The sequence below is a fragment of the Ipomoea nil genome, unplaced genomic scaffold, assembly GCF_001879475.1.
Source record: "Ipomoea nil cultivar Tokyo-kokei standard unplaced genomic scaffold, Asagao_1.1 scaffold2845, whole genome shotgun sequence".
NCBI lineage: Eukaryota > Viridiplantae > Streptophyta > Magnoliopsida > Solanales > Convolvulaceae > Ipomoea > Ipomoea nil.
In genome coordinates this window covers 9,057,128-9,080,864 of record NW_017619273.1, presented here as the reverse complement: position 1 = coordinate 9,080,864, position 23,737 = coordinate 9,057,128, and the positions used below count along the sequence as shown (strand labels likewise).

The 23,737-nt window shown below is 34.4% G+C and overlaps 1 protein-coding gene and 1 non-coding gene across 3 annotated transcripts; one reads left to right on the top strand and one right to left on the bottom strand.

The window, feature by feature from the left end:
• Positions 1 to 433: 433 nt before the first annotated feature.
• Positions 434 to 506, bottom strand: TRNAA-AGC. The gene has a single exon. It is a non-coding gene; the product is annotated as a tRNA-Ala (tRNA).
• Positions 507 to 7,844: 7,338 nt separating this feature from the next.
• LOC109160229 (E3 ubiquitin-protein ligase RHF2A-like) lies at positions 7,845 to 12,338 on the top strand. 2 transcript variants are annotated; one of them, XM_019308476.1, is made up of 7 exons: positions 7,845 to 8,369; positions 8,812 to 8,874; positions 8,972 to 9,080; positions 9,221 to 9,609; positions 9,964 to 10,068; positions 10,153 to 10,510; positions 12,103 to 12,338. In XM_019308476.1, exons 2-6 carry the CDS (start codon positions 8,837 to 8,839, stop codon positions 10,466 to 10,468), a joined length of 957 nt encoding a protein of 318 aa, XP_019164021.1. In that variant the 5' UTR covers positions 7,845 to 8,369; positions 8,812 to 8,836; the 3' UTR covers positions 10,469 to 10,510; positions 12,103 to 12,338. The 2 variants fall into 2 exon arrangements, with proteins under 2 accessions (XP_019164021.1, XP_019164022.1); XM_019308477.1 differs by having other exon boundaries at positions 7,845 to 8,446.
• The last annotated feature ends 11,399 nt before the right edge of the window (positions 12,339 to 23,737 follow it).

Genomic DNA, 23,737 nt, shown 5'->3' with positions numbered 1-23,737 from the left:
AACGACGTCGTTTTTGCATCTGTATGCACCATGCATGGTGCATACAGATGCACAGCATAACTATTCGCATGGGAGAGGTAAGATTTATTTAGTTAAAAAAACATGTAGGCCCAATGAGGGATTGTCCTTTCAAGTTGTGCATTTGGTTCAGCCCAATACTACCTTTTCGTTTTACTTACAAATTGTCTTTTTTTGAAGCTTCTTCAAACGAGAAAAAGATGGAGATGCGGGGTATCGATCCCCGTACCTCTCACATGCTAAGCGAGCGCTCTACCATCTGAGAAAAAGATAGAGATGCAGGGTATTGATCCCCATACCTCTCACATGCTAAGCGAGCACTCTACCATCTGAGCTACATCCCCTTTGTTGTTAGTTTCACTTCCAAAATATATTTTTATTTAAGCTTCTTGAAACGGGAATAAAACAAAAATAATGGAGATGCGGGGTATCAATCCCCGTACCTCTCGCATGCTAAGCGAGCGCTCTACCATCTGAGCTACATCCCCTTTGTTGTTAATTTTAATTCCATATCTTATTGAAGCTTCTTCAAACGGGGATAAAACAAAAAAGTGTGGAGATGCGGGTATTGATTCCCATGCCTCTAGCATGCTATGCGACTATGCGAGTGCTTTATCATATATCATATATGAATTTATAAGTCTTAATGTAACACCATAGACTTTTTTTTTTTTGTTTGTATAATTAAGTCAAGTTTTTCGAAATTTTTGTTATTTAAAAAGTAAGTTTTAATTGTCAATTTTCATCCATTATATCAATACTAGTATTTGCGCCCGTACGATGCACGAAATGAATATGTTGTAATATATTAAGAATATTTGGTTTGATATATAATTATTTAAATTAGAACATCAAATATTATATAGTGCAATTGAATATGTGATTTGGATAATTTATGTGTTTTGATGTTATCATTGTTTTAATTTGAGCAAATAATTGTTCAAATTAATAGCTAATGTGTAGATGTACGCATGCGGTGCCGTAACTTTTTGGAGATTTTATTTATCATTGTTAGTACTTTTTATAAATTAAGCAAATGTGCTCGTTCTCTAACAACTTAGTTATAAGAATGAATTGATATCCTAATTCATTTGTATGGAAAATATATTTTTTGTATATATATATATATATATATATATATATATATATATATATATATATAGTAATTTTGTCATTTAAAAAATACAATATCACTGAATGTATTTACACATTATTGAAACCTCATTGTAGACAACATTGGTAGTAGCAACACAATCTTGCCCATCTTCATCTAGAGCTAACACCTTCAATCCATCAGGATGGGTGACTCGGGTGAAAATATATAATAGTAGAATATTAGTCAATTAGTGATCCTTTTATATTTTCAGTCAATTAGTAATATCAGATTCATTTTCAGCTAATTATTTTTTTCCAGTCAATTAGTATATTAGATGCACTGATATTTTTACCTAATTTTCATTCCATTTTTAATTGATGATGTATAATATTTTTATTGAAATATTTCTGTTATATTTTTAATTTACCTTTATATTGTTTAAAATATGCATTTACTATTGATGATGTAGAATATTATTATTGAAATATTTCCATCTAAGTTTTAATTTTTGTTCCATTTTTAATTAAAATGCAATGATCTGGCAATTTCTTCTTCTTCTCGCCGGCTGCCCGCTGCCGGCGACTTCAAAGTTGGCCGCGGGTAGGTGGCGGGTCCCCTACCCCCACCTACCCCCCACTGACTCTTTCAACACAAAAACGCCCCGGGAACCTTCGTGGAACCCGAAACCATGCTTAGACACTTTCAAGCACAATTGATAACAACACGTAGACAATTAACGGATCAAAAGCAAGAAACATACGGCACATATCCTATCATGCTTTTCTAAACATAATTAACACCCGAACATGCGAATTCCCACCCAATACATCAAGAATAACACCATCCGAATTTCACGATACAACCTAGGGCTCTAGACACATCCAATTTAACAAGAACACGATTCGTCTTTTAACATCAAGAACAATCAAGAATGACACATAATCATCAAGAAATTAGGTTCCATCAAGAATCACACAATCATCAAGAATCCCTTTTCATCAACAAGATTATCAAGATCACCCATGGAATCATAACACCAATCATCAAGAACAATATAACGAATCATTAATACACAATAATATGGGGAAATTCTAAGAGGGAAATCATAGCTATGAAAATAGGTTTTGTTGAGACATGGGTTACCTCTTAGCCTTAATTAATTCCTTGGCTATAAAGGGTCTTTCTTTAAGCTTTCTTCTTTCTTGATTTCTCCTAAGGGAATTCTTGGAACTCCTTGGGTGGTGAGAGATTATTGTGGTGGGGGTTCTAGGTGCCTCTTATGTCCCTTATTTATATACCTAGGAGTCCTAATTAGGGTCTAATATTATAGGCTTGTTAATTCTATTCCTTCTAGGGCTAGGGGTTGGGTTTTAGGGGTGAGGGCCCACGGACTATGGTGGGACTTTTCTAAATTAATTATTGTAATTTAATTCTTTCTTTGGATATTTGGTTAAATGATTAATTGGTTTTAGGGGTCGTAACACAGTGTCCCAAGACAAGAAGTCTTGGCTGACTGCCCCATGTGGATGTTAGCCGAGACCTCTTGTCTCGGCGTCTCCGCGTGCTCACCCAATGTTGTGAGCACGCGGAGCAGTCCACACGGGGCAGTGCACCGAGACAAGACGTCTCGGCTGACACCGACGTGGTTACCCATGACCCATCTAAGATGTGTGACCACGTCGGTGCTGTCCGCAATGGCCACAATGGTTTATGCAGATATGTTGTTTCTATCTACACAACAAAAGTACTTCTAATATATGAACTATCATACTTTTATTACTCGGGTCAGATATCACATGGTTTGTACAATTAATAATTAAATTTTTTGAATTAATTATACAACTTTGAGTATAAATATGTCCTTTTCCCTACATGAGTCTAACAGACCTTATTATATCCCTTCCTTCATCACAATTCCCTACAACTTTCTTTCTTCACATCTTCTACTGTTTTTACATTTTCATTATGATTCCTTTGTTGCAACTTCGGTTTTTTATTTGTTGTTTTAGGTTATCTAAAATTTCAAAGTTTTTTTCACCACATGTTGTGCTCATTGCAATGATATTAACTGTCAATTAATTCTCGCGATTCTATTCTCAATCCAAGAGATAGAAATACTAGAATAACACGAACGACATTTAGCGGTGATTTTGGCGGCAGGTACACTAGCAGTGTACTCGGAACGACCACGGTTGGAGGCCGAATCAGACTACTCTTGGTGATGTGTCCTCGGGTTGCACCTATGGGCTGGGTTGCACCCATCATGTTCATTGTTTTTCCTAGGGAAGTGCAAATGGAAAGACTATGCATAAGGACAAACTGGCAGCCCAAATATATGGCGGTGTACACCTTTTAGTCTTGAGTTTTTGTTCCATAACGGGTTTTCCTGATACCTGAGCTCGAACTCAAAGTCTAGAGGTTCACCGTTTAAATTCCTTAGTTATTAATGTCAAATGTTTTTTTACCATTGATAGCTTATCCTGCAAATATGATGTATCCGGTATTTTGGAAATTTTGGAAATGTAAAGTACAATATCATATAAAAAATATATATAATTATAAAGTATTTACTTCTAATATTTTGTACCGTGAATTATTTACTCACACTCAATACTGTTGTAAATACCATAATAACATACACAATGGAGCATATCCAAATTCGATGTACATTGAGAAATATAACTCGTAAATAAATATTGTGTTATCATTACGATTAAATAATTAAATCTACAACTAACAACATTCAAATTCCTATTTTCTTATGAATCGTATTCAAAGTTAAAACTTCGCAATGTTTACTTTTTTTTTTTTGAAAATTTCGCAATGTTTACTTAATTACACGTACATTCATTCCAATCAAACATTGGTCTACTCTACTCAAGTTCGAAAACAGTATGAATATGTTGGTGTACACTTTCGGATACCTACACACGCATTTCAGTGGCAATACTTTGAATAATATTGTTTTTGCATGTAAGTAAATGGTCGGCCCGCCGAGGACAAAAACGCGTTTCGAAAAATGCATTTCTCAAACGCGTTTTTATCGCCGGCTAATCGCCGGCCAACCGGTAGCGATTCTAATATCATAGCCGCATTTGAGAAATGCGGCTATCGTATGCTATACGAAAGCCTCATTTCTCAAACGCGGTTATGCGTATACAAAGCGTATACGAAGCCGCATTTCCCAAATGCGGCTTATCTACACCGTTTGAATAACAAACTGTTTGCTCTCAGATGTATATCACGTATTATGTGAGAAATTCAATACTATCACATATGTTTCATTATGTTTTGAGGGGTTGGGGGAGGGATCAAATTCCTTATATTGAGTCAAGCATCTTGTGCTCAGATAGCACTCGGGTTGGACTCCTATATGGGAGGTTGTGAGTTTGAGCCCCAGTGGAGGCATTATTGGCTCTTTGTGCTTCAGTAGGTTGAGAAAGTAGTTATGAACAGATATTACATTGTAACAGAGTCAGTAGCATTCAAAAAAAAACTCCTTATATTGAGGTTTAAAGGTCTATCCTTTCCTCCTTTGGCCACTGTTCCAAGGTTCATTGGCATTACTTATTTGTCACAAGAATACTTGCTTTGATACTGCTCTGTCCTATATCTTATGAAGTGCCACTATCACATGCCACAAAGTAATGACATGGTGCATTTCATGATTGTTATGGAATATATAAGTAATATGGAATCTATATGACTATATATATATATATATATATATATATATATATATATATATATATATTAGGCAGCCTGGAGATTTATAGGGATTTGAGTAGGTAATCATATGGAAACTTATTTCTTTATTAGAAGTCTTCTAGCATGTATTTATAGGGCTGTGTATTCTCTTTTCTAATATACAATATACAACTTATTCAGAAACTCTCTCTTTACTTTCGTAACAATGACAATGAGAAAGACATGAGCACACAATATGCTTTTTCTTTCTCTGGGTGTGGAAAGAGTGCTTCTTCTGCGAATGCTAGTGAATAGAAAACCCTTCGTTTTAGTGCATTCTTGCAATAGATGTGTCTAATGTAGAGGAAAACTTTAGAACTTTGGACTTCTTTGTAGCTGGTTTGAAAGAGAAAGAGGGCGTAGAGGCATCATTTAAAAATCTCAATGGATTTACATGTAATGAATAATTTTGGACTTCTTCCAAAATTTTCTCTCACCTTCTCTGAATGTGGTTGGTGTGCTTCTTCTTTGTTTTGGATGCTAGTGAATAGAGGTTCTTATTGTATGCTTGTGATACTTGTGTCAAAAGGAGAGGAAAATTTTGGAATTTTGGACTTAGACTTCTTTGGAAAATCTCAGGAAATTTACATGTAATGCACAAATATATATATATATATATATATATATATATATATATATATATATATATACACATTTTTTTTTCAATTGTATGTATAATTCTATTTTTAGACTTTTTTGATAATCTGAATAAATTTACATGTAATCAATAATTTTATGTTTATGCCCTTTCTAGACTACTCTCTTTTGTGAACTTCTTTAGTAATCTCCCATGTAGGTTTCCCTAGAGGGTGAGGCTGCCTCAAAATCCAATTTATATACTGCATTGTTCTGCGTTCCTTAAATAATGAACTTAATTATTCAACTTTCTCTCTATATATTTATTTAATCATGGAAATTTCCATCAAAACTTCTCTGCTTTATTTGTTATTTGCCAACTTTGTACTTCATTTTGTCACATCAATAGTGTATTAGGTGCCCTTTGTGTCCACTACATTGGGCTTCTTGCAATTTATTCAAACATTGAAATTCCCATAAAAATTATTAGCTCAAAATGTTGTATGTCAACTTTGTTGGTCTTTGTTTAACAAAATTATTGATTATATGTAAATTTATTCAGATTATCAAAGATGTCTAAAAATAGAATTATAAATACAATTGAATATATATATATATATATATATATATATATATATATATATATATATATATATATATATATATATATATATATATATATATATATATATATATATATATATATATATATATATATGTAGGGAAGGGTTTTGGTGACGCACCTTAAGTATTAAAATGGCGCACCTTAAGCACACAAACAAAGCACATTAAGAACACAAATCACGCGCACCTAAAGCTTTAGACCGACGCACCTTAAGTACACAATCCACACACCTTAAGTACACAAACCACGCATCTTAAGAACACGAACCACACACCTAAGGTTTTAAAATGGCGCACCTTAAGTTTCAACAACTCACGCACCTTAAGCATACAAATCACGCACCTTAAAAAGGAAAACAACATAAGAAAAACCACGCACCTTAAGCTTCAGGTTGACGCACCTTAAGTTTTAACAACTACTCACCTTAAGCACACAAACCACGCACCTTCACAAAAATCACGCACCTTAAGTACAAAAATCATACACCTTAAGCACAAAAATCACACAACTTAAGTTTCAACAACTACTCACCTTAAGCACACGACTCACGCACCTTAAGTACAAAAATCACGCACCTTAAGAAGGAAAACTACGCACCTTAAGAAGGAAAACTACGCACCTTAAATTTGACCTAGATGCAAAAATTACCAAATTGCCACCATGTTTGTTTTTTTAAATTTTGGTAATCCTAGACGTTGATTTAAGCAAGATCAATGGCTCAGATTTAACCGCACAATCACATGGGAGACACCGAACTGCACGAGAACTGAATTATATATATATATATATATATATATATATATATATATAGAACTCCTTACTGGCCCTATTTGAGTAAGGGGGGCATAGCCCAAGACTATCCTTTATTCACTAGGCTAAAAGGGAATTCTCTTATTACTGGAGTTTGTCGGGGCGGGCTCTTCTCTTCTTACGGTGCGGTAAGATTAGGATCCTAAATATCCCCCCTCCCCTATTCCAGTTGCCGTAGTTGCTGCTTGCTTTTGCTAAGAAGAGAATGAGATATACGTGTTCGTCTTGATCAATAGAATGGGAGGCCCTCAAGAAATAAGCACTTTGATGGAGATTTGTAGCATCATTCAAGTAAATGCAGATTGAGATCGTAGAAACATGAGCTTGTGATATATATATATATATATATATATATATATATATATATATATATATATAGAGGGTAGTGATCATGTGCGAAGGAGCTCCCAGGTGAAAGATTAAGATTGGGTGAGATCTGAGCCGTTGATCAAATTTAGATCAGTGGCTCAAATCAATGAATTTTTTTTTTTTTTTAAAGCGTGTCTTGGAAGGAAGAAGCAAGTGTAAAAGTGACGCACCTTAAATGTTACAAAGACGCACCTTAAGTGGTAGAATAACGCACCTTAAGTATTAAAATGACGCATCTTAAGTCTTAACATCGCGCGCCTTCAGTTTTTAAAATGTCATATCTTAAGTGTTACAAAGACGCACCTTAAGTAGTTAAATCACGCACCTTAAGTAGTTAAATCACGCATCTTAAGTGTAGAACTAATGCACATTAAGTGTTAAAATGGCGCACCTTAAACTTTGAAATGACGCACTTTAAACTTTGAGACGACGCACCTTAAGCTTTAGAATGACGCACCTTAAGTTTCAACAAAAAAATGCACCTTGCGTTTTCAAGTGTATAACTTTCGGACCTTAAATATTAAAATGGTACACCTTAAGTATTAACAAGATGCACCTTAAGCACAGAAAATACGCACCTTAAGTTTGAACAATACTCAAAATTATCAAATTGCCATTGCATTTTTTTTAAATCTGTGTTCAATCTGGACAATTGATCTTGGCGAGATCAATAGCTATCATTCAACCTCATGTTTCACCTGGACACATCCACCGCATTTTATCTCTAACCTAACTATCGATCTGCAAGATCTAATGGATAGGAAATCAAGTAAAAAAGGAGCGGGGTCATTTCCATAAATATTACAAACTTTTGAAGTTTGTAATATTTATGAAAATGATCCCATCCTTTTTTTTCTTTATTTATGGAGTTAATAAAAGCATATACTGCCTCCTGTCATAGTGTAACCATTTGATGAGGATATAGGATTCTCTAGATAAAAAATGCTTCATTATAGGTAAGCTTTAATCTTGTCCATTTTGATTGTCTATACAGTGAACCATATGTATAGGTAGCACATATGAATGCAAGTCTGCTATAAGATGTCATCGCTAAGATGTATTGGTGGTTTGCCACTACATTCTACTTCAAGTTTGCTACTGAGATGTCAAGACCAAGTTGTATTGGTGGTGAGCCACTGCTGTCTACTGGACTATTTTTGAGAATGAACTCTTAACATACACATATATCTATGGAGGCAATGATGGCATGGATAAGCATATGCCTATGCTGGTGTACACTGGCCAAAATCTTAAATAACAGTCATCTGGGGTTTCTTTCATATTGTGATTTGAACCTGTAGGCCTTAATTAAATGGCCTTGAGTTCTCTCTCTTTCTTAATTTGAAACTCCTCCACCTCTTCCTCCCTTCTGGAATGAAAAAAAATTGCATTAGTTTTGCCTTTTGTTTATAGTCAAAACTCGGAGAATGCCTCATGTAATTTTGAGCAGTACAAACATTTTGGTTGAAAGTTTTGAGTTACCGACACAGTGACACTAGATGTATTTGCTGCAACATACATAATTACATATATAACAGAATACTGTAGTTACTGTTTTTTTTTCCTCCAGGGGCCAGAGAAGTTCACAGTGCCCCATGTGTTGGCAAGCTCTTAGCTTAAAAGACCCCAACAGGTCTCACTTTTCGTTTCTAGACAACTGACATTATTTTCAAAATATTTTCACTAATTTTTCATTGTCACTAATTTGCCAATTGGATTTCTGCTTTCAGCCAGGAATTGTTTGATGCAGTGGAACATGAGAGGAATATCAGGATGCATCCTCCCAGAAACACCGCACATTTTCACCATCCAAACTTGGGGGAATTTGAATTGCAGCATGTCTGTATTGTTGTTGTTGTTGTTGATTTTTTTTTTTTTTTTTTTTTTTTTTTTTTTTTTTAATGTGCTTTCAGTGCCTTTTCTTGTTGAAACAAGTTTACTTCAAGGTTACAGAATCACGTGACATTTTCCTGTTGCAGTTACCAGTTAGTGCAACTGATTCTGAGCTTGAAGAACGTATTATTCAGCACTTAGCAGCTGCTGCTGCAATGGGAAGGGCACGGCACCTTGCCAGGAGGGAAGGTCAGAGGGGTAGGCCATCAGCCCAAGGTCGTCCCCATTTTCTGGTATTTTCAACTAATCCAAATGCACCTGCTGTGGTTGCTGCTTCTCCTCCTCCAACTCAGAGGAGTGGAGGTGAACCCGCTTCTGTCGTGGCTGCTGGTCCTACATCATCAATTATTGCATTTGGAGAAGGTTCTGCACAGTTGATTGCACCGGCAGCATCTATCCAATCTGGTTGGGTTTCTTCACCTGGATCGGGATCCAGTGGTGGTGTTACTCAACCTGGATCATCATCAAATAACCGGTATCTATCTTACATTGATCACCTGTTTGTGCTTATGGTCTTGGTGAAAGTTATCCTCGTTTTCCATTTCAATTTGGCCAAAGTGGCTACAGATACGCAGTTATCTATTTTGTTTTATTTATTTATTTATTTATTTAATGCCACTGACTCCATTACATTGTAGTATCTGTTCAAATATACTTTCTCAACCTAATGAAGCACGCAGAGTCAACAACACCTCCACTCACTGAGGCTCGATCTCATGACCTCCCACATGGGAGAGGTCACTACATGCCATCTGAGCACAAGGTGTTTGGCACGCAGTTATCTATTTATTTGTGCATATTTTTGAAATACTTCTTTTTTGTCTTGTAGGAGATCTCCTCAGTCTTCTCCTAGTAACCAAGACAGAGCCGGACCATCTGATTTTCAGTCTTTCTCTGAATCCTTAAAATCTCGCTTTAGTGCAATGTCAACGAGGTATTGAGATACTTATTATGTATCTTTTCTGTGTTTATGATCTCCTATTGAAATGTGACTTATCTTTTTCTTCATCCTTTACAGATACAAAGAGTCTATCACCAAGAGCACTAGAGGTTGGAAAGAGAGATTATTTTCTCGGAATAATACTACAGTGGATCATGGTTCTGAATCTAGGAATGCAGTTAGTGCCGATATTGCTGCTGTATCACGCTTGATGGAGCATCTTGAGACTACAGAGACTAGTAGGACCCCGCTTTTTCACGAGCCAAATAGATTAGAGGAGAATTTGCCACCGGATCATCGTACAGAGCAACAAATCTCTGGGATTGACAGTAATCTTCCTTTGGCGGAGGGCAATAGGCAAGCTCCATGTGCTACTACCTCTGCTTTCAACTGAGTTTCAATTCGGCGTTATTAAATTACAAAATTGTCTCCTTAAGTAAGTACTCATATCCCTCCCTCTATATTATATGGTCCAAATTGGTCACTGAACGTAACCTGAAAGTCAATTAGGCCACTGAACACCCCAAATGTATACAATTTCACCTGATAGCAGGTTACCATCAATTTCATCGGGTTGCCTGCTTACGTGGATGTTGAGTTGACATTTTTAAATGAATTTTAATAATAAACTTTAAAAATAAAAAATATATAAAAAATATGAAAATATAAAAATTAAAAACGCTGGGGTGGCCGCTAGAGACGAAGGAGGAGGGGGGAAGGGGGTGGCCGGCGGCCAATCCGGCGTTTTTATTTTTTATTTTTATTTTTATTTTTAAAGTTTATTATTAAAAATTATTTAAAATGCCAACTCACCTTCCACGTAGGCAGGCAACCTGATGAAATGGATGGTAAACTGTTATGATTGCTATCAGGTGAAATTGCATACATTTGGGGTGTTTAGTGGCATTGCACTTTGATTTTGTTCAGTGGCCTAATTGCATTTTCAGGTTATGTTTGGTGGCCAATTTGGCCGTTATTCCTTTTATTTTCAATTTTGCAGTGTGTTCTCAAGATTTTGCAACTTGCTTATGGCTTATTGGATTAAATAAAACTAAAGGGTATTCTAGGATCCTGCTAATCATGTAAAATCTTTAGGGAGACATTGTCAAAGTTTTGCCATAAAAAGGTTGCTTATATATATTCACCATCATGCGTATGTTTATTCAGTAGCTGCTGACAGATATACTAGGATATAAAATTAGGTGTCTGGATATTCCAACTCTTAGAACTTGGAGTAGTTTGGTAAGATGTCGTCACAAAGCTGGGGAAAGTATCTGTTATCGTTCAGTTCACAAGATCAAACTAATATCCAATGGTGCAAGTTGTGTGTATTGGTTAACCCAACCTTGCATAAACACTATGAGGAGCATTAACCTTACAGTGGTTTGGTTTTGCGAGCTTGTCCTATCCATCGAGTATAATTACACGATGAGGTTATCCCTCACAAACTTCTATTTCTATAGTTCCCTTATGTGCATGTAACCGAAAGTGCTAGTCATGCATGACTATTACCCTGTTTGGTAAGATAGTTTATCAGTCAATTTTGGCTTATTTGATCACTATTAGCTGTTTGACTTGATTAAACAACCAATGTAAGTGTTTGATTAATTAGCTTTCGTAATAGCTTGTTGCTCCAAAACACTAAAATTCAAAAAGTTGCTCAAAGCAGTTTTTTGAGAAAGTCATTTTGCATGTATTCAGCTATCAGCTAATTTACCGAACATCTTTTTACAGTCAGTTAATGCTATCAACTAATCAAACCTATTAACCCAATCAGTTAACAACTATTTACCAAACACCCCCTATATATTTTGGTGCATCTAATGGAATGGGATGGTGGGAATGTGGGATATAAATTCTCGTCTACTACTAACTACTAAGAAAAGCATGCAGCATTGTCCAAGCCTTTGAACCCCGTGCTTAGGGATTATATATTATTTCATCTTTTATGAGTAGTAATATGATATAACTTGGCGTTTCTTTTGCCTCTTTTTATTTTGTTCATTTATTTGGCTGAAATCATTTCAGACGGATAACCTCTGAGAACAGCGGTGTATTGTTGCATGGAATACGTTCTGTGGTTTTGCCCTCTCATCTGGCCTTATGATAACCTGCGGAACGAGTTGCTTATTGTAGCCTTTCTCCTATAAAATAGGATAGGATGATTAAGTTTATTTAGTATGAACTTTGAACTGTCATGTATAAAATATGTAAATTGGTCTATATGTTGAATTATTCTTTGAAATATATCTAAATTTTCATTCTATGGTTGATGAAGCTCACCATTTTTCGTTTTGAGAATTCAATCATAGTTTTGCATAACATGAGATGCATCCATTGATAGTTTTCCTAAATGGAATTGTAATATAAACCTCTCCATGTGGCCATTAGATGCAACATATAGATGTTTCCTTCTAGCTTAACCAAAGTCTTATATTTGAGTTTTGCAAATGTAGCTAAGTGGTTTGTTATTCCCTCCGTCTCATTTGATGTGTTGATTCGTTTTACGAGATTTGACTGAAGTTATTTTTAATTCAATTTTAATAATATTAAGTTTAATATTAGTATGCAAAATGTATATATTTAAAAACTCTACTAAAAGTACTATTAAAAATAAGTAAAAATTAAAAATGCTAAAGAATGTTATAAATCAAACTTAGTAAGAGTTAGGTTGACTCATGATTCATGAATAGTAAGTAAGACACATAAAATGGGATAGAGAGAATGTTATTTAGGTCTTAATTGGCACGGATAAATTTAAAATTTTAATTTTCAAATGTTTTCATTGTATCATCACATGTCATTCTAATATTTTAAAGCATGGCTTATTAATAGAAATTTTTTTGAACTTTCAACATAATAATATTTAAATCTTTAAAACTTAATAATAAATCTTTGTATTGTATTTAATTATCGTATCTAATTATATAAAATAATTTAATTCTCTTAATTTATGCATTAACCGGTGTTATAATGCTTGAATATAATATACTTTAATAGAATGTTAGGTTAAAAGTTTAATTTTGAATTTTTAATTTAATAATAAAGTACATTTTGGTACATTATATTTTAAAAAACACGTTATATATTGTAATTATATTTTTAAAAATAGTTTGTGTGCCAACTCAGAAAAGCTGGCCGGGATAGGTTGATTTTTTTTATTTTTTTTTCATAAATTGAAAATTATAATGGTTATGAAATATAAATGTTTGACATTACCTTATCAAATTTTAAAGTTTGGATATAGTTATGGTGCATAATAGATATATTTATCATAAAGGGCTAAGAGCCTAAGACCAAATCGTTATACCCTGCACCACGGCGCACAGTGCACTGTACGCCCTGCGCCTCCCAAAACGACGTCGTTTTGGGAGGCGCGGTAGGAAGTTGACATGATTATGTATATTTGTTTATACAATTATGTATATTTTTTATTATGTACATTTTTTTATACAATTATGTACATCCGAATCAGAAATTTTTTGTGTATTATGTTAAGAGTTGCTGTGTATTATGTTAAAAGTTTATGTTTATTATGTATTATGTTAGATTATGTGTATTATCTTTTAAAAAAGAGTATGTGCATTTTGTTATATAATTATGTACATTCATGTATACAATTATGTGTATTCTAGTATAACATTATGTACATTTTTGAACATGAGATTTTTTTAAAAGGAAAATTAACTGCCAAACACTAGGTAGAAATTTCAAAAATAATAATAATAATAATTGAAACGACATCGTTTTGCATCTGGGCGCACAATGCAACGCGCGCCGTGGTGCAGGATATAAATTGCCGCCTAAGACACCAATGTTTGATATTAAATTAACAAGTTTAATGCTTTAGATATAAATGAGGTAAACCAATCTAGGTTGTCTGTAGTTGACGGGCTCAAACCAAGAAGGATAATAGGCCATTTCGCTTGGGAGTCAACCATGTAACGTTGCGGTTATTAAGTTAATCTTACCAATTAATATGATTATTGATTTATTGTGCGTGCATATACACAGAAATATTAATTATAAATAATATATTAAAAATAGACGATGGTGGTGGATTAGATGGAATGCTCTGTCGGGTCGGGGTGTGGGGGCCCTTAGGGTTGAGGTTCAATCTTTTGGAAGAGTGAATTCAACTCATCACCTATTGTGGTAAAAAATTTTACATTAAAAACTTATCAAGTTATGTCGTTGGTAAGATAAAAGCAGATATTCATGTAAAATATGTGAAATAACTTCATTGGTAGTGTATTAAAGTTTTCGGTAACACTTCTGTGAGACCGCGTCACGGGTCTCAATTCATGAGACGGGACAAATCTTTGATTAATGGGTCAGATTTTTTTACCTCATTAATCAAGGATCCGACCTGTCTCACAGATTGAGACTCGTAAGATATATGGTCTCACACAAGTTTTTGCCTTCAGTCTTATATCTACTTCAATGTAATGTGGATGAATAAGTTTCTCAAACAACTCCCATCAATTCTCTTTTGCATGAGTTATGAGTATTTAACTATCAACCCTAAAATTCTTTAGTTTAACTCCATTTTAAATGAGATATGAAAAACAATTATTTTGCCATACCTAAATGTTTTGTCTCTATGAGGCTTTAAGCTTATTTTATTTTTATTTTAAAAATTTGAGATATTTGAGGAAATTAAAAGACAAGAAAATCTAAATATAGTAATTCTGCAAATGAATACATCCGCAATAAGAATAGAAGTTAGAGTCAAAGACCTCGGGATTGAGCGTTGACTTTGTTAGATGAGAGATCACTGGTTCAAAATGTGGAGGTAGTAGTACTAAAAAAAAAAAGATAAGTGCCAAGATCATATTGAGGAAAGTTTATAAAAAAATATTTTTTACAACAATTTTTAGAAATACTATCGAGCAAAAAACATATACAAAATTTTATATATACAAATATATAACGTATAAACTCTTGTAGTTATATTCAATCGCTGTGTTCAAATGTGTAGACATTACAAATCGAGAAAGGCAAGTTTATAAATGACTTGTAAATGCACACTGAAAATTCCATTTATAATATTTCTATACTACACCATAATTAAATATAATTAGATATATTTATAAAAATTTCTTAATTTACTGCTTAAACTATTTTAAACTAAATGCAAAAGATTATAAAGAATTCAAACAGTGACAATGAGATGATAATACAATATGATATGTAGAAAATAACAACTATTATTGATTAAGAAGAAAATCCAGAAGGAAGTAGAATTTTGGATACAATCGAGACAGACAATGGAATTTTATTAAAATAGTTTTATTAGTTTCCAAGAATTATAAAATGAAATTATTTAGTAAGATGCATGTCCCACCCATACATATTGATGATAATTTACAATTTCTCCAAAATTTTAATTTTTTTTTTTTTTTTACAATGTAGTATCTATTTATAGCTATTTTCTCAACTTATGAAGCATAAAGAGTCAATAGTATCTTCACTAGGAATTGAATATATGACCTCCTATTTGGACAACTTCTTCTTTTTTTTTTTTTTTTTTTTTTTTTTTTGAGAACTTCACTTACCACCTAATATTAATATATCTAATATTTTGACTATTATTTGTAAACCTAGAGATAAGTGGGTTTGTAAAAGCTGCCATTAGCAAGTTTGCAAAAATAACAAACTCACTAACCACGGTGGCATTAAAGAAAAAAAAAAACGAAAAGTTGTTTTTTTTTCTCCCTAGCAAGGGAGAGATTGGAAGGGATGAGGACAACATCCCTTCTGAGGGCTTTCCACCCCTTCCCTGCTCTATTGTGTAGTCACTTCCATCACGTACCTACCTACTGACTTTCATTTGAGTATAGGCTACTTTGGTGAGGAGGCCGGGTTTGGTTACTAAATAAATAAATATTGTAAAAATAATTTTAAGAGTTAATAAATTATAGCATAACATATTTATGCCCTTATAGGTCATTTTACATATAATTAACTAAAAGTAAATAACTAATTTATCATTTTTTTTTACAACCAACTAATACTATTTGTTGTTCAAACCAGCTAACCCTATCAGCTATCAGCTATTTGAATGCCAAACACAATATATTATTATATATTTCATCTTGTATAAATAAGATCAATATATAAAAATGTATATCGTTAAAAATATCTCACTGTAATCTTTTAAATGATACCTATATTGATATATTTTTCAATATATCATTTCAATAATTGTATGATGAATATTTAGTAATGACTTTAATTTATGAATTTATAATAGTAACTTTATGAACTTACTATAGTAACTTTGTAAATGTGACTAATTTTACCGTTGTAACTTTAATTTATAAACTTGCATTAGTAATTTTAAGAACCTATAATATAATGACTCTATGAACCTTTAGTAGTGTAAATGCGTAGTGGCTTTATAAACATGCAATAGTGATTTTATGTACTGGTAGATTCATTTAAAAATTGAAAAAATGTTAATATAGTGTCTGTAAGTGTACAATTTTAGTACACATTAAATCTTTGTTGGTTAATTTATTTAGTCTCACCTGAATTAGAGTTAATTAGTTTTATTTAGTTTAAAACTCCTGTTTTGGACCACTTCCTATTATCTAACTTTTGCATGGCTATATTTTAATTGGTTGATTGGAAAAAGAGAAGTCAGCAATGCAGTGAGTATTTGGAGGCATTCAAATAAAACATGTGGCTTTGATTTAATGAAGAGGTTGGGATGCTAATATTAAGGATCAAGGTGATGGGTTAAACAGCTATAAAAGGAAGCCTCTCCAAAGTGGAAAGTGGTCAATTTCGTGAACTGCTATATTAAGTGAAATCTACACAAGTGCTATGTAAATTAATCAGCTCAATTATATTATTATTATTATTGTAGTTCAATTCTGGTCTGCACAGACAGTACCTGGTACAGCTGAAGCTTCACTTGAAGATTGCTATGGCATGCACGGTTCAGTCCTGAATAGGTGTTAGGAAGGGTTGTAGTGGTAAAGGCCATTTGTACTTACCTCTTGTAATACTCCTTGGTGAACATCTATAGTGGATTGGGAAGACGTGAGTTGCCTCGCAGACGTATGAGAAGCGCTCCGAACTGCGTGATCAATCTCTGAGTACTTGTTTTATTTTTATGCTTTTATATTTTGTTATTTATGTTCATTAAATAACCTAATTAATTGATAATGAAATATCTCTTCTAAAAACAAGTAGAACATTAAAGGTGTAATTGAATTCAAGATTCACGGTGCAATTTCAATTGGTATTAGAACCTTCAGACTTAATTTATTAGTCTGTCGATCTGGCTATTCCGTGCATCTTGAACTCAAGCTTTCAGCGGCTTTTATTGCTTTTCTTTATTCTGTTGAGTGTCACAGAATGGATCGTGTTAAGGTTCTTCCCCAGCTAATCGGCGACAACTACGCTTATTTGAAAGCTCGCACACGTACACATCTAAAAGCTCAAGGTGATGCAGTATGGTGGTCCGTGGTGACAGGTTGGACTCATCCGACTAAAGACAGTACCAGTGATGATGGAACGCGAATAACTAAACCTGAAACCGAATGGTCCCAAACTGAAATAACTAATGCTGGATATAACGATAAGGCCTTAGATACGATTTACTCCCTTATGCATGAAAGTCCGTTTTCTATAGTTGCAGGTATTGATTCAGCTAAAGGTGCGTGGGAGGCTCTTGAGTCAACTTACGAAGGAACTACGTCAGTGAAACAATCAAAGCTGCAACTGGTCCAGTCCGACTTTGAAGAGCTTCGGATGAATGAAGATGAGACCATCACGAACTTTCACACACGCGTACAGGAACTGGCTAATTGTGCGATAGTCCTCGGTGAACCTTTCCCACAAGCAAAACTTGTTAAAAAATTTAGAGTTCCTTACCACCGAGGTTCAGAATGAAAGTCACGGCTATTCAGGAACACTTCGGCTGGGAGAACAAAACTGTTAATCAATTAATGGAAAATCTTAGAACCTATGAAATGGAAATTTTAACTGATCACACGAAAACGAAAAAACAAAAAAATGTAGCTTTTGCCGCTGAAGAAAATAATGTTGTATCTGATTCAGACGAAACAGGTGATGATACTATTGTCTTTTTTACTAAACAGTTTTCTAAAATTTTGAAACAGGTATCCAAAAATTCACGCAACAAAAATCCACAAAGAGGAGCAACATCGTCCAAAGCTGGTCCCAGGACAGGTTCGTCAAACTTTAAACAGTCTGTCTCACGTCCAGGACAGTCCAAAGAAAAACCTAACAATAAAGGAATCAAGTGTTATGAATGTGAAGGCTTTGGACATCTACAAGCAGAGTGTGCCACCTACCTTAGACGCAAAAAGTCTATGTCAGCCATTACCCGGTGTGACGACGAGCCTGACGTTGAAACAACCGGATTTGATGTCGAAGAAATCTCGGGTAACTTTGTCGCGTTTACTGCACGTGTTACTGGCTGTTCAGAATCGGTTGAAGGAGCTGACTCAGAGGGTGGTGAATATGTCTCCGCGGAAGATTTAGAATTAAATGTCTTGTCTTTTGAAATTGAGTTTAATAAGTTGTATCCCAAATTGGAAGCCCTACGAAAAGCAAATCGTAAACTAGCTAGCGAAATAGAGATTGTAACAAATTCTAGCAAAGTATATCAAACTCAAATAGCTGATAGGAATGTACTGCTTAAAGAGGCAGCTGACGGAGAAGAAAAACTACAAAACGAAGTACAGACTGCGAATGTACTGCGTAAGCAGGCGGCCGACCGAGAACAGAAACTACAACAAGAAGTACAAACCTTGAAGCAGGAGCTAAGAACCTACAAACGACAAATTCAAATGATGGATACCACTTCAACACTTGATAAAATCCTTGATTCTGGAAGAAAAACTTCTGCAAAATTTTGTTTGGGCTTCACCGGAAGCAACTCAAAAGATAAAACGGTATTTGTCAAAGCGTCTGGACCTGATCCAGAGGACATCCCTGAATCCAGCACAATGAAACGCACCCATGGGATAGTAAGATCAAATAAGCTACATTATAAATTCTATAACCTCGTATGTCATTATTGCAGGTTACGAGGTCATACCAAACCTGAATGCTACTACTTTTACAAGGATCAAAGAATCGAGAAGTTCAGGCACAAGAACATTCAACCCTTTACAAAACAGATTTGGGTTAAAAAGACTGACTACATTTCATTTGTTTATTTTCACTCTAAAAGTGCAGGAAGAGAAGAGAAATGGTACTTTGACAGCGGGTGTTCCCGTCACATGACAGGAAATGTCAAATTCCTAAGTAACATAAATGCCAGCAAAGGTGAAGTTACCTTTGACGACGGTATTAAAGGTCAGGTTACTGGGGTAGGCACACTAAATGTAGCTGGCTTGCCAAAGCTAGACAAAGTATTGCTTGTCAGTGGTCTTCACGCAAATCTTATCAGCATAAGTGAACTATGCGACCAAAACTGGAATGTGTGTTTCACCAAAAACAGCAGCAGTGTTATGGACAAAAGAAATCAATGCGTTATGGAAGGTAAAAGGTCAATTGACAATTGCTATATTCTAACTTACATATCTTCTGTTGCAGGACCAGCATAGATGAAGCTGAGCTATGGCACCAAAAACTGGGGCATCTGAGTTACAAACTACTTGATAAACTAATGAAGATAGAAGGTGTTCGTGGTTTACCCAAGATGAAAGTCAAATCAACCATTTGTGGTGCCTGCCAAGCTGGGAAACAGACCAAATCATCTCATCCAGCTCAACATACCATAAACATGAGTCAACATGGATCTCATTGGTGCAACTCAAACAGAGAGTTTTGAAGGTATGTGTTGATGATTTTTCACGTTTTTCGTGGGTAATCTTTCTCAGGGAAAATCCGAAGCACTTGAAGCTTTCAAAACACTATGAAACTCCAAAAGGAAAGAAATGAACCTATTATTCGATTTTGAAGTGATCATGGACGGAAATTCGACAACAACTTGTTCGATGCCTTTTGCAATCAATCAGGAATTACCCACGAGTATTCAGCACCAAAGACACCTCAACAAAACGGAGTCGTTGAATGAAAAAACCGCACCATTCAAGAAATGGGACGAGTCCTGCTCAACGCCAAATGATTACCTCAAAAATTCTGGACAGAAGCTGTAAACACCGCATGTCACATCCCCAACCGAGTCTATCTTCAGCCAGGAACAAGTTAAACACCGTATAAATTATGGAAAGGTAAGAAATTGAATATTAAATACTTTAACATTTTCGGCTCACGATGTTTTATTTTGAAGGATAGAAATACTGTTTCAAAATTTGAACCAAAAAGCGACAACGGGATCTTTCCCGGTTATTTAATGAACAGCAGTGCATATCGTGTATACAACAAAGTGACCAAGACCATCATGGAGTCTACAAATGCTGTAATTGATGATCAACCGAATGATATTGTTGAAGTTTCACAACCTGAGTCAGTGACAGAACCTGATGCAAACTGTTCTGAAACTCCTGATCCTGAAACTCCTGAATCAGATCCAGAGTCACCTACGCCATCACCAACGCCAACTTAACCTGACCCAGAACCAGAATCAGAATCTGATATTGATCAAGACGATATTGACATTCCAACACGCATCCACAATAGATAATCCATTTTCAAGATTAATTTTGCCATCATGGTGATAAGGTCTACAGGTTCATTACTCTCTAATTCCTTTTTTTGATTTCATGAATATTTTAGGGTGTCATTATCTAATGTGTCCTGTGAAATACCTGCAAATTTTCCAATGTCTAAAGCTGAGTTTTTATGTGTTCCTTTACCTAATTTGGTGCCCTCTACTTCAATATCCTTGCATCATCAAATCTTGACAATTCTTCATCTTTGCCAGTGTAATATTCTACATTTGTGATAGAATCTGTTTCAAGATCAGAGAATTTATCTTTTGAATTAATGGTTCTGTTCCTACATGCTCTCACATTGCATCTATGTCTTTTTTTTTTTTTTTTTTTTTTTTTTTTTTTTGTGCGTGTGTCTCCCTATGATTGATTTGTCCTCTATTCCATTTTTTTAACTTTCTCGCAATTAGTCCTTTTGTTACCTACTACTCTAAATTGCGGATTGATTATCTGTGTTTTGTTTTTGACTGTTTCTGTTTGTTCACTAAATGTCTTATCTACGTTGTTTTGGCTACTTTTGATATGATAATCCTTTGATTATGCCTTTTTGTTGGTGTTTCTTGTGCCTAAAAATTGGAATTCTATAAGGTTGCTTGAATGGTAAATTTGCTGCAAGTTGATATTGGTAGCTATGTGTTTATGTGAATGTACCTATTGATTTACCTGCATTCTCCATAAAAGGGTTATCTGTAATATTGCTCTGTGTTATGTGTTTAGTCCGGTCATGACCGTATGTGTGTTTATTTGTGTGTTTTCCCGTGCTATCTGGTATGAATCTGTGCCTGATGTTGCTTTAGTTGAATCTCTGGCTGAATATGCTTTACCTGAATGTACTTGCTTTCTTATTTACCAATCTGTCTTTTTGAGTAGCCCAATTGTGTGCTTTTTGTGTTATTTGCTACAAATTTGTGCTTAAATGTGTGTATTACTTGGTATGTTTTATCTACTTAATCTGCTCCAACTTGATTTGTGTGTCTTTATGTGCTTATATGTTATCAAGTTGATTTGTGTGTCTTTATGTGCATATATGTTATCAAGTTCTGCATGTTTTTCATTACTAATTTTCTTGTGCAGGTTCAATTCAATCGGGCACTCCGTCAGACTCAATCCACTAATATAGATGTTCATCTTTGTCAATTTATTGACAAAAGGGGGAGTATATACTAAGGGGGAGTATGGTTGGAATAAGGGGGAGTTTTGGTAAAACTATTGGATGTTTGGTTTTGTGGAATTTTGGTAAAATTGTTGGATTAAGGGAGAAGTAAGAAAGGGGGAGTAGTAGTTGAATGGTTGATGTATTGGCTTGACTATGACTGCTGCATATGGTAATTCTTTTTGGTACTACTACTCTATGGCTACTCTATGGTACTCTTTTTTGGTAATCTCTAATTAATATATCACTCTTCTCGCCAAGTATAAAGCCTTTATTTGGCAAATTCATCTACTGTGTATTGTGGTGGGTCAATGCTTATTTTCTGAAGTGTGAAGCCTCATGGATTCTTCGACAATACAGGTTATGTGATATTTAATATAGCGGATTCATTGATGGAACATGGTCCAAAAGAGTTTTTGGTAATTGCCTATTTAATTCTCACATTAGGATATTGTTCAGTATATATACTGAGGGCCTTGAATAAAATTGTTTATCTTTTTTGCCCAAGGTATAAGATACTGTAGTTTTTACCAAATAAATTGCCAAAGGGGGAGATTGTAAGTGTACAATTTTAGTACACATTAAAGCTTTGTTGGCTAATTTATTTAGTCTCACCTGATCGAATTAGAATTAATTAGTTTTATTTAGTTTAAAACTCCTGTTTTGGACCACTTCCTATCATCTAACTTTTGCATGGCTATATTTTAATTGGTTAATTGAAAAAAGAGAAGTCAGAAATGCAGTGAGTATTTGGAGGCATTCAAATAAAACATGTGGCTCTGATTTAATGAAGAGGTTGGGATGCTAATATTAAGGATCAAGGTGATGGGTTAAACAACTATAAAAGGAAGACTATCCAAAGAGGAAAGTGGTCAATTTCGTGAACTGCTATATTGAGTGAAATCTACACAAGTGCTATTTAAATTAATCAGAAAATTATATTATTATTATTGTAGTTCAATTCTGGTCTGCACAGACAGTACCTGGTACAGCTGAAGCTTTGCTTGAAGATTGCTATGGCATGCACAGTTCAGTCCTGAATAGGTGTTAGGAAGGTTGTAGTGGTTAAGGCTGAGGGCCATTTGTACTTACCTCTTGTAATACTCCTTGGTGAACATCTATAGTGGATTGGGCAGACGTGAGTTGCCCCGCAGACGTAGGAGAAGCGCTCCGAACTGCGTGATCAATCTCTGAGTACTTGTTTTATTTTTATGCTTTTATATTTTGTTATTTATGTTCATTAAATAACCTAATTAATTGATATAATGCAATATCTCTTCTAAAAACAAGTAGAACATTAAAGGTGTAATTGAATTCAAGATTCACGGTGCAATTTCAGTGTCATTTAAAATATATAAATAAGAGTTATTACTAATATTTTTTATACATTAATTTTAGAGTTAATTCAACTAGAGGTCCTTTAATTTGTCTTTGGTGACAATTTCAAATTTAGTCACAGACTATATCGTTTTTATCATTTTACATCCTAGACTATTATTTTTTGGACACTTTTAGTCTTTCTCATGACTTTTTCTATTTTTAGTAAGGACATTTTTGTCTCTTCATATTTTTCTTTTGTTATTTTTCTGATTTCAACCAGTTTAATTGGTTTTGAACTTTAGGTGACCTCTGATTTTTAGTAACCATATTTTCAACCAATTTTTAGTAAGGTCCTAAACAAATTAAACAAGTTGAAACCGAAGAAATAACAAAAGAAAAATATGAAGAGACAAAAATGCCCTTACTAAAAATAGAAAAAGTCATGAGAAGAATTAAAAGTGTCCAAAAAACGATAGTCTGGGATGTAAAATGACAAAAACGATAGTTTGAGATTAAATTTGAAATTGCC

Excerpts from the sequence above, each read along its gene's own strand:
- LOC109160229 (XM_019308476.1), top strand. The coding sequence starts at position 8,837 with ATGTGTTGGCAAGCTCTTAGCTTAAAAGACCCCAACAG. Across the intron at positions 9,610-9,963 it reads GGATCATCATCAAATAACCG|GAGATCTCCTCAGTCTTCTC; the intron begins GTATCTATCTTA and ends TTTGTCTTGTAG. Across the intron at positions 10,069-10,152 it reads TTTAGTGCAATGTCAACGAG|ATACAAAGAGTCTATCACCA; the intron begins GTATTGAGATAC and ends CATCCTTTACAG.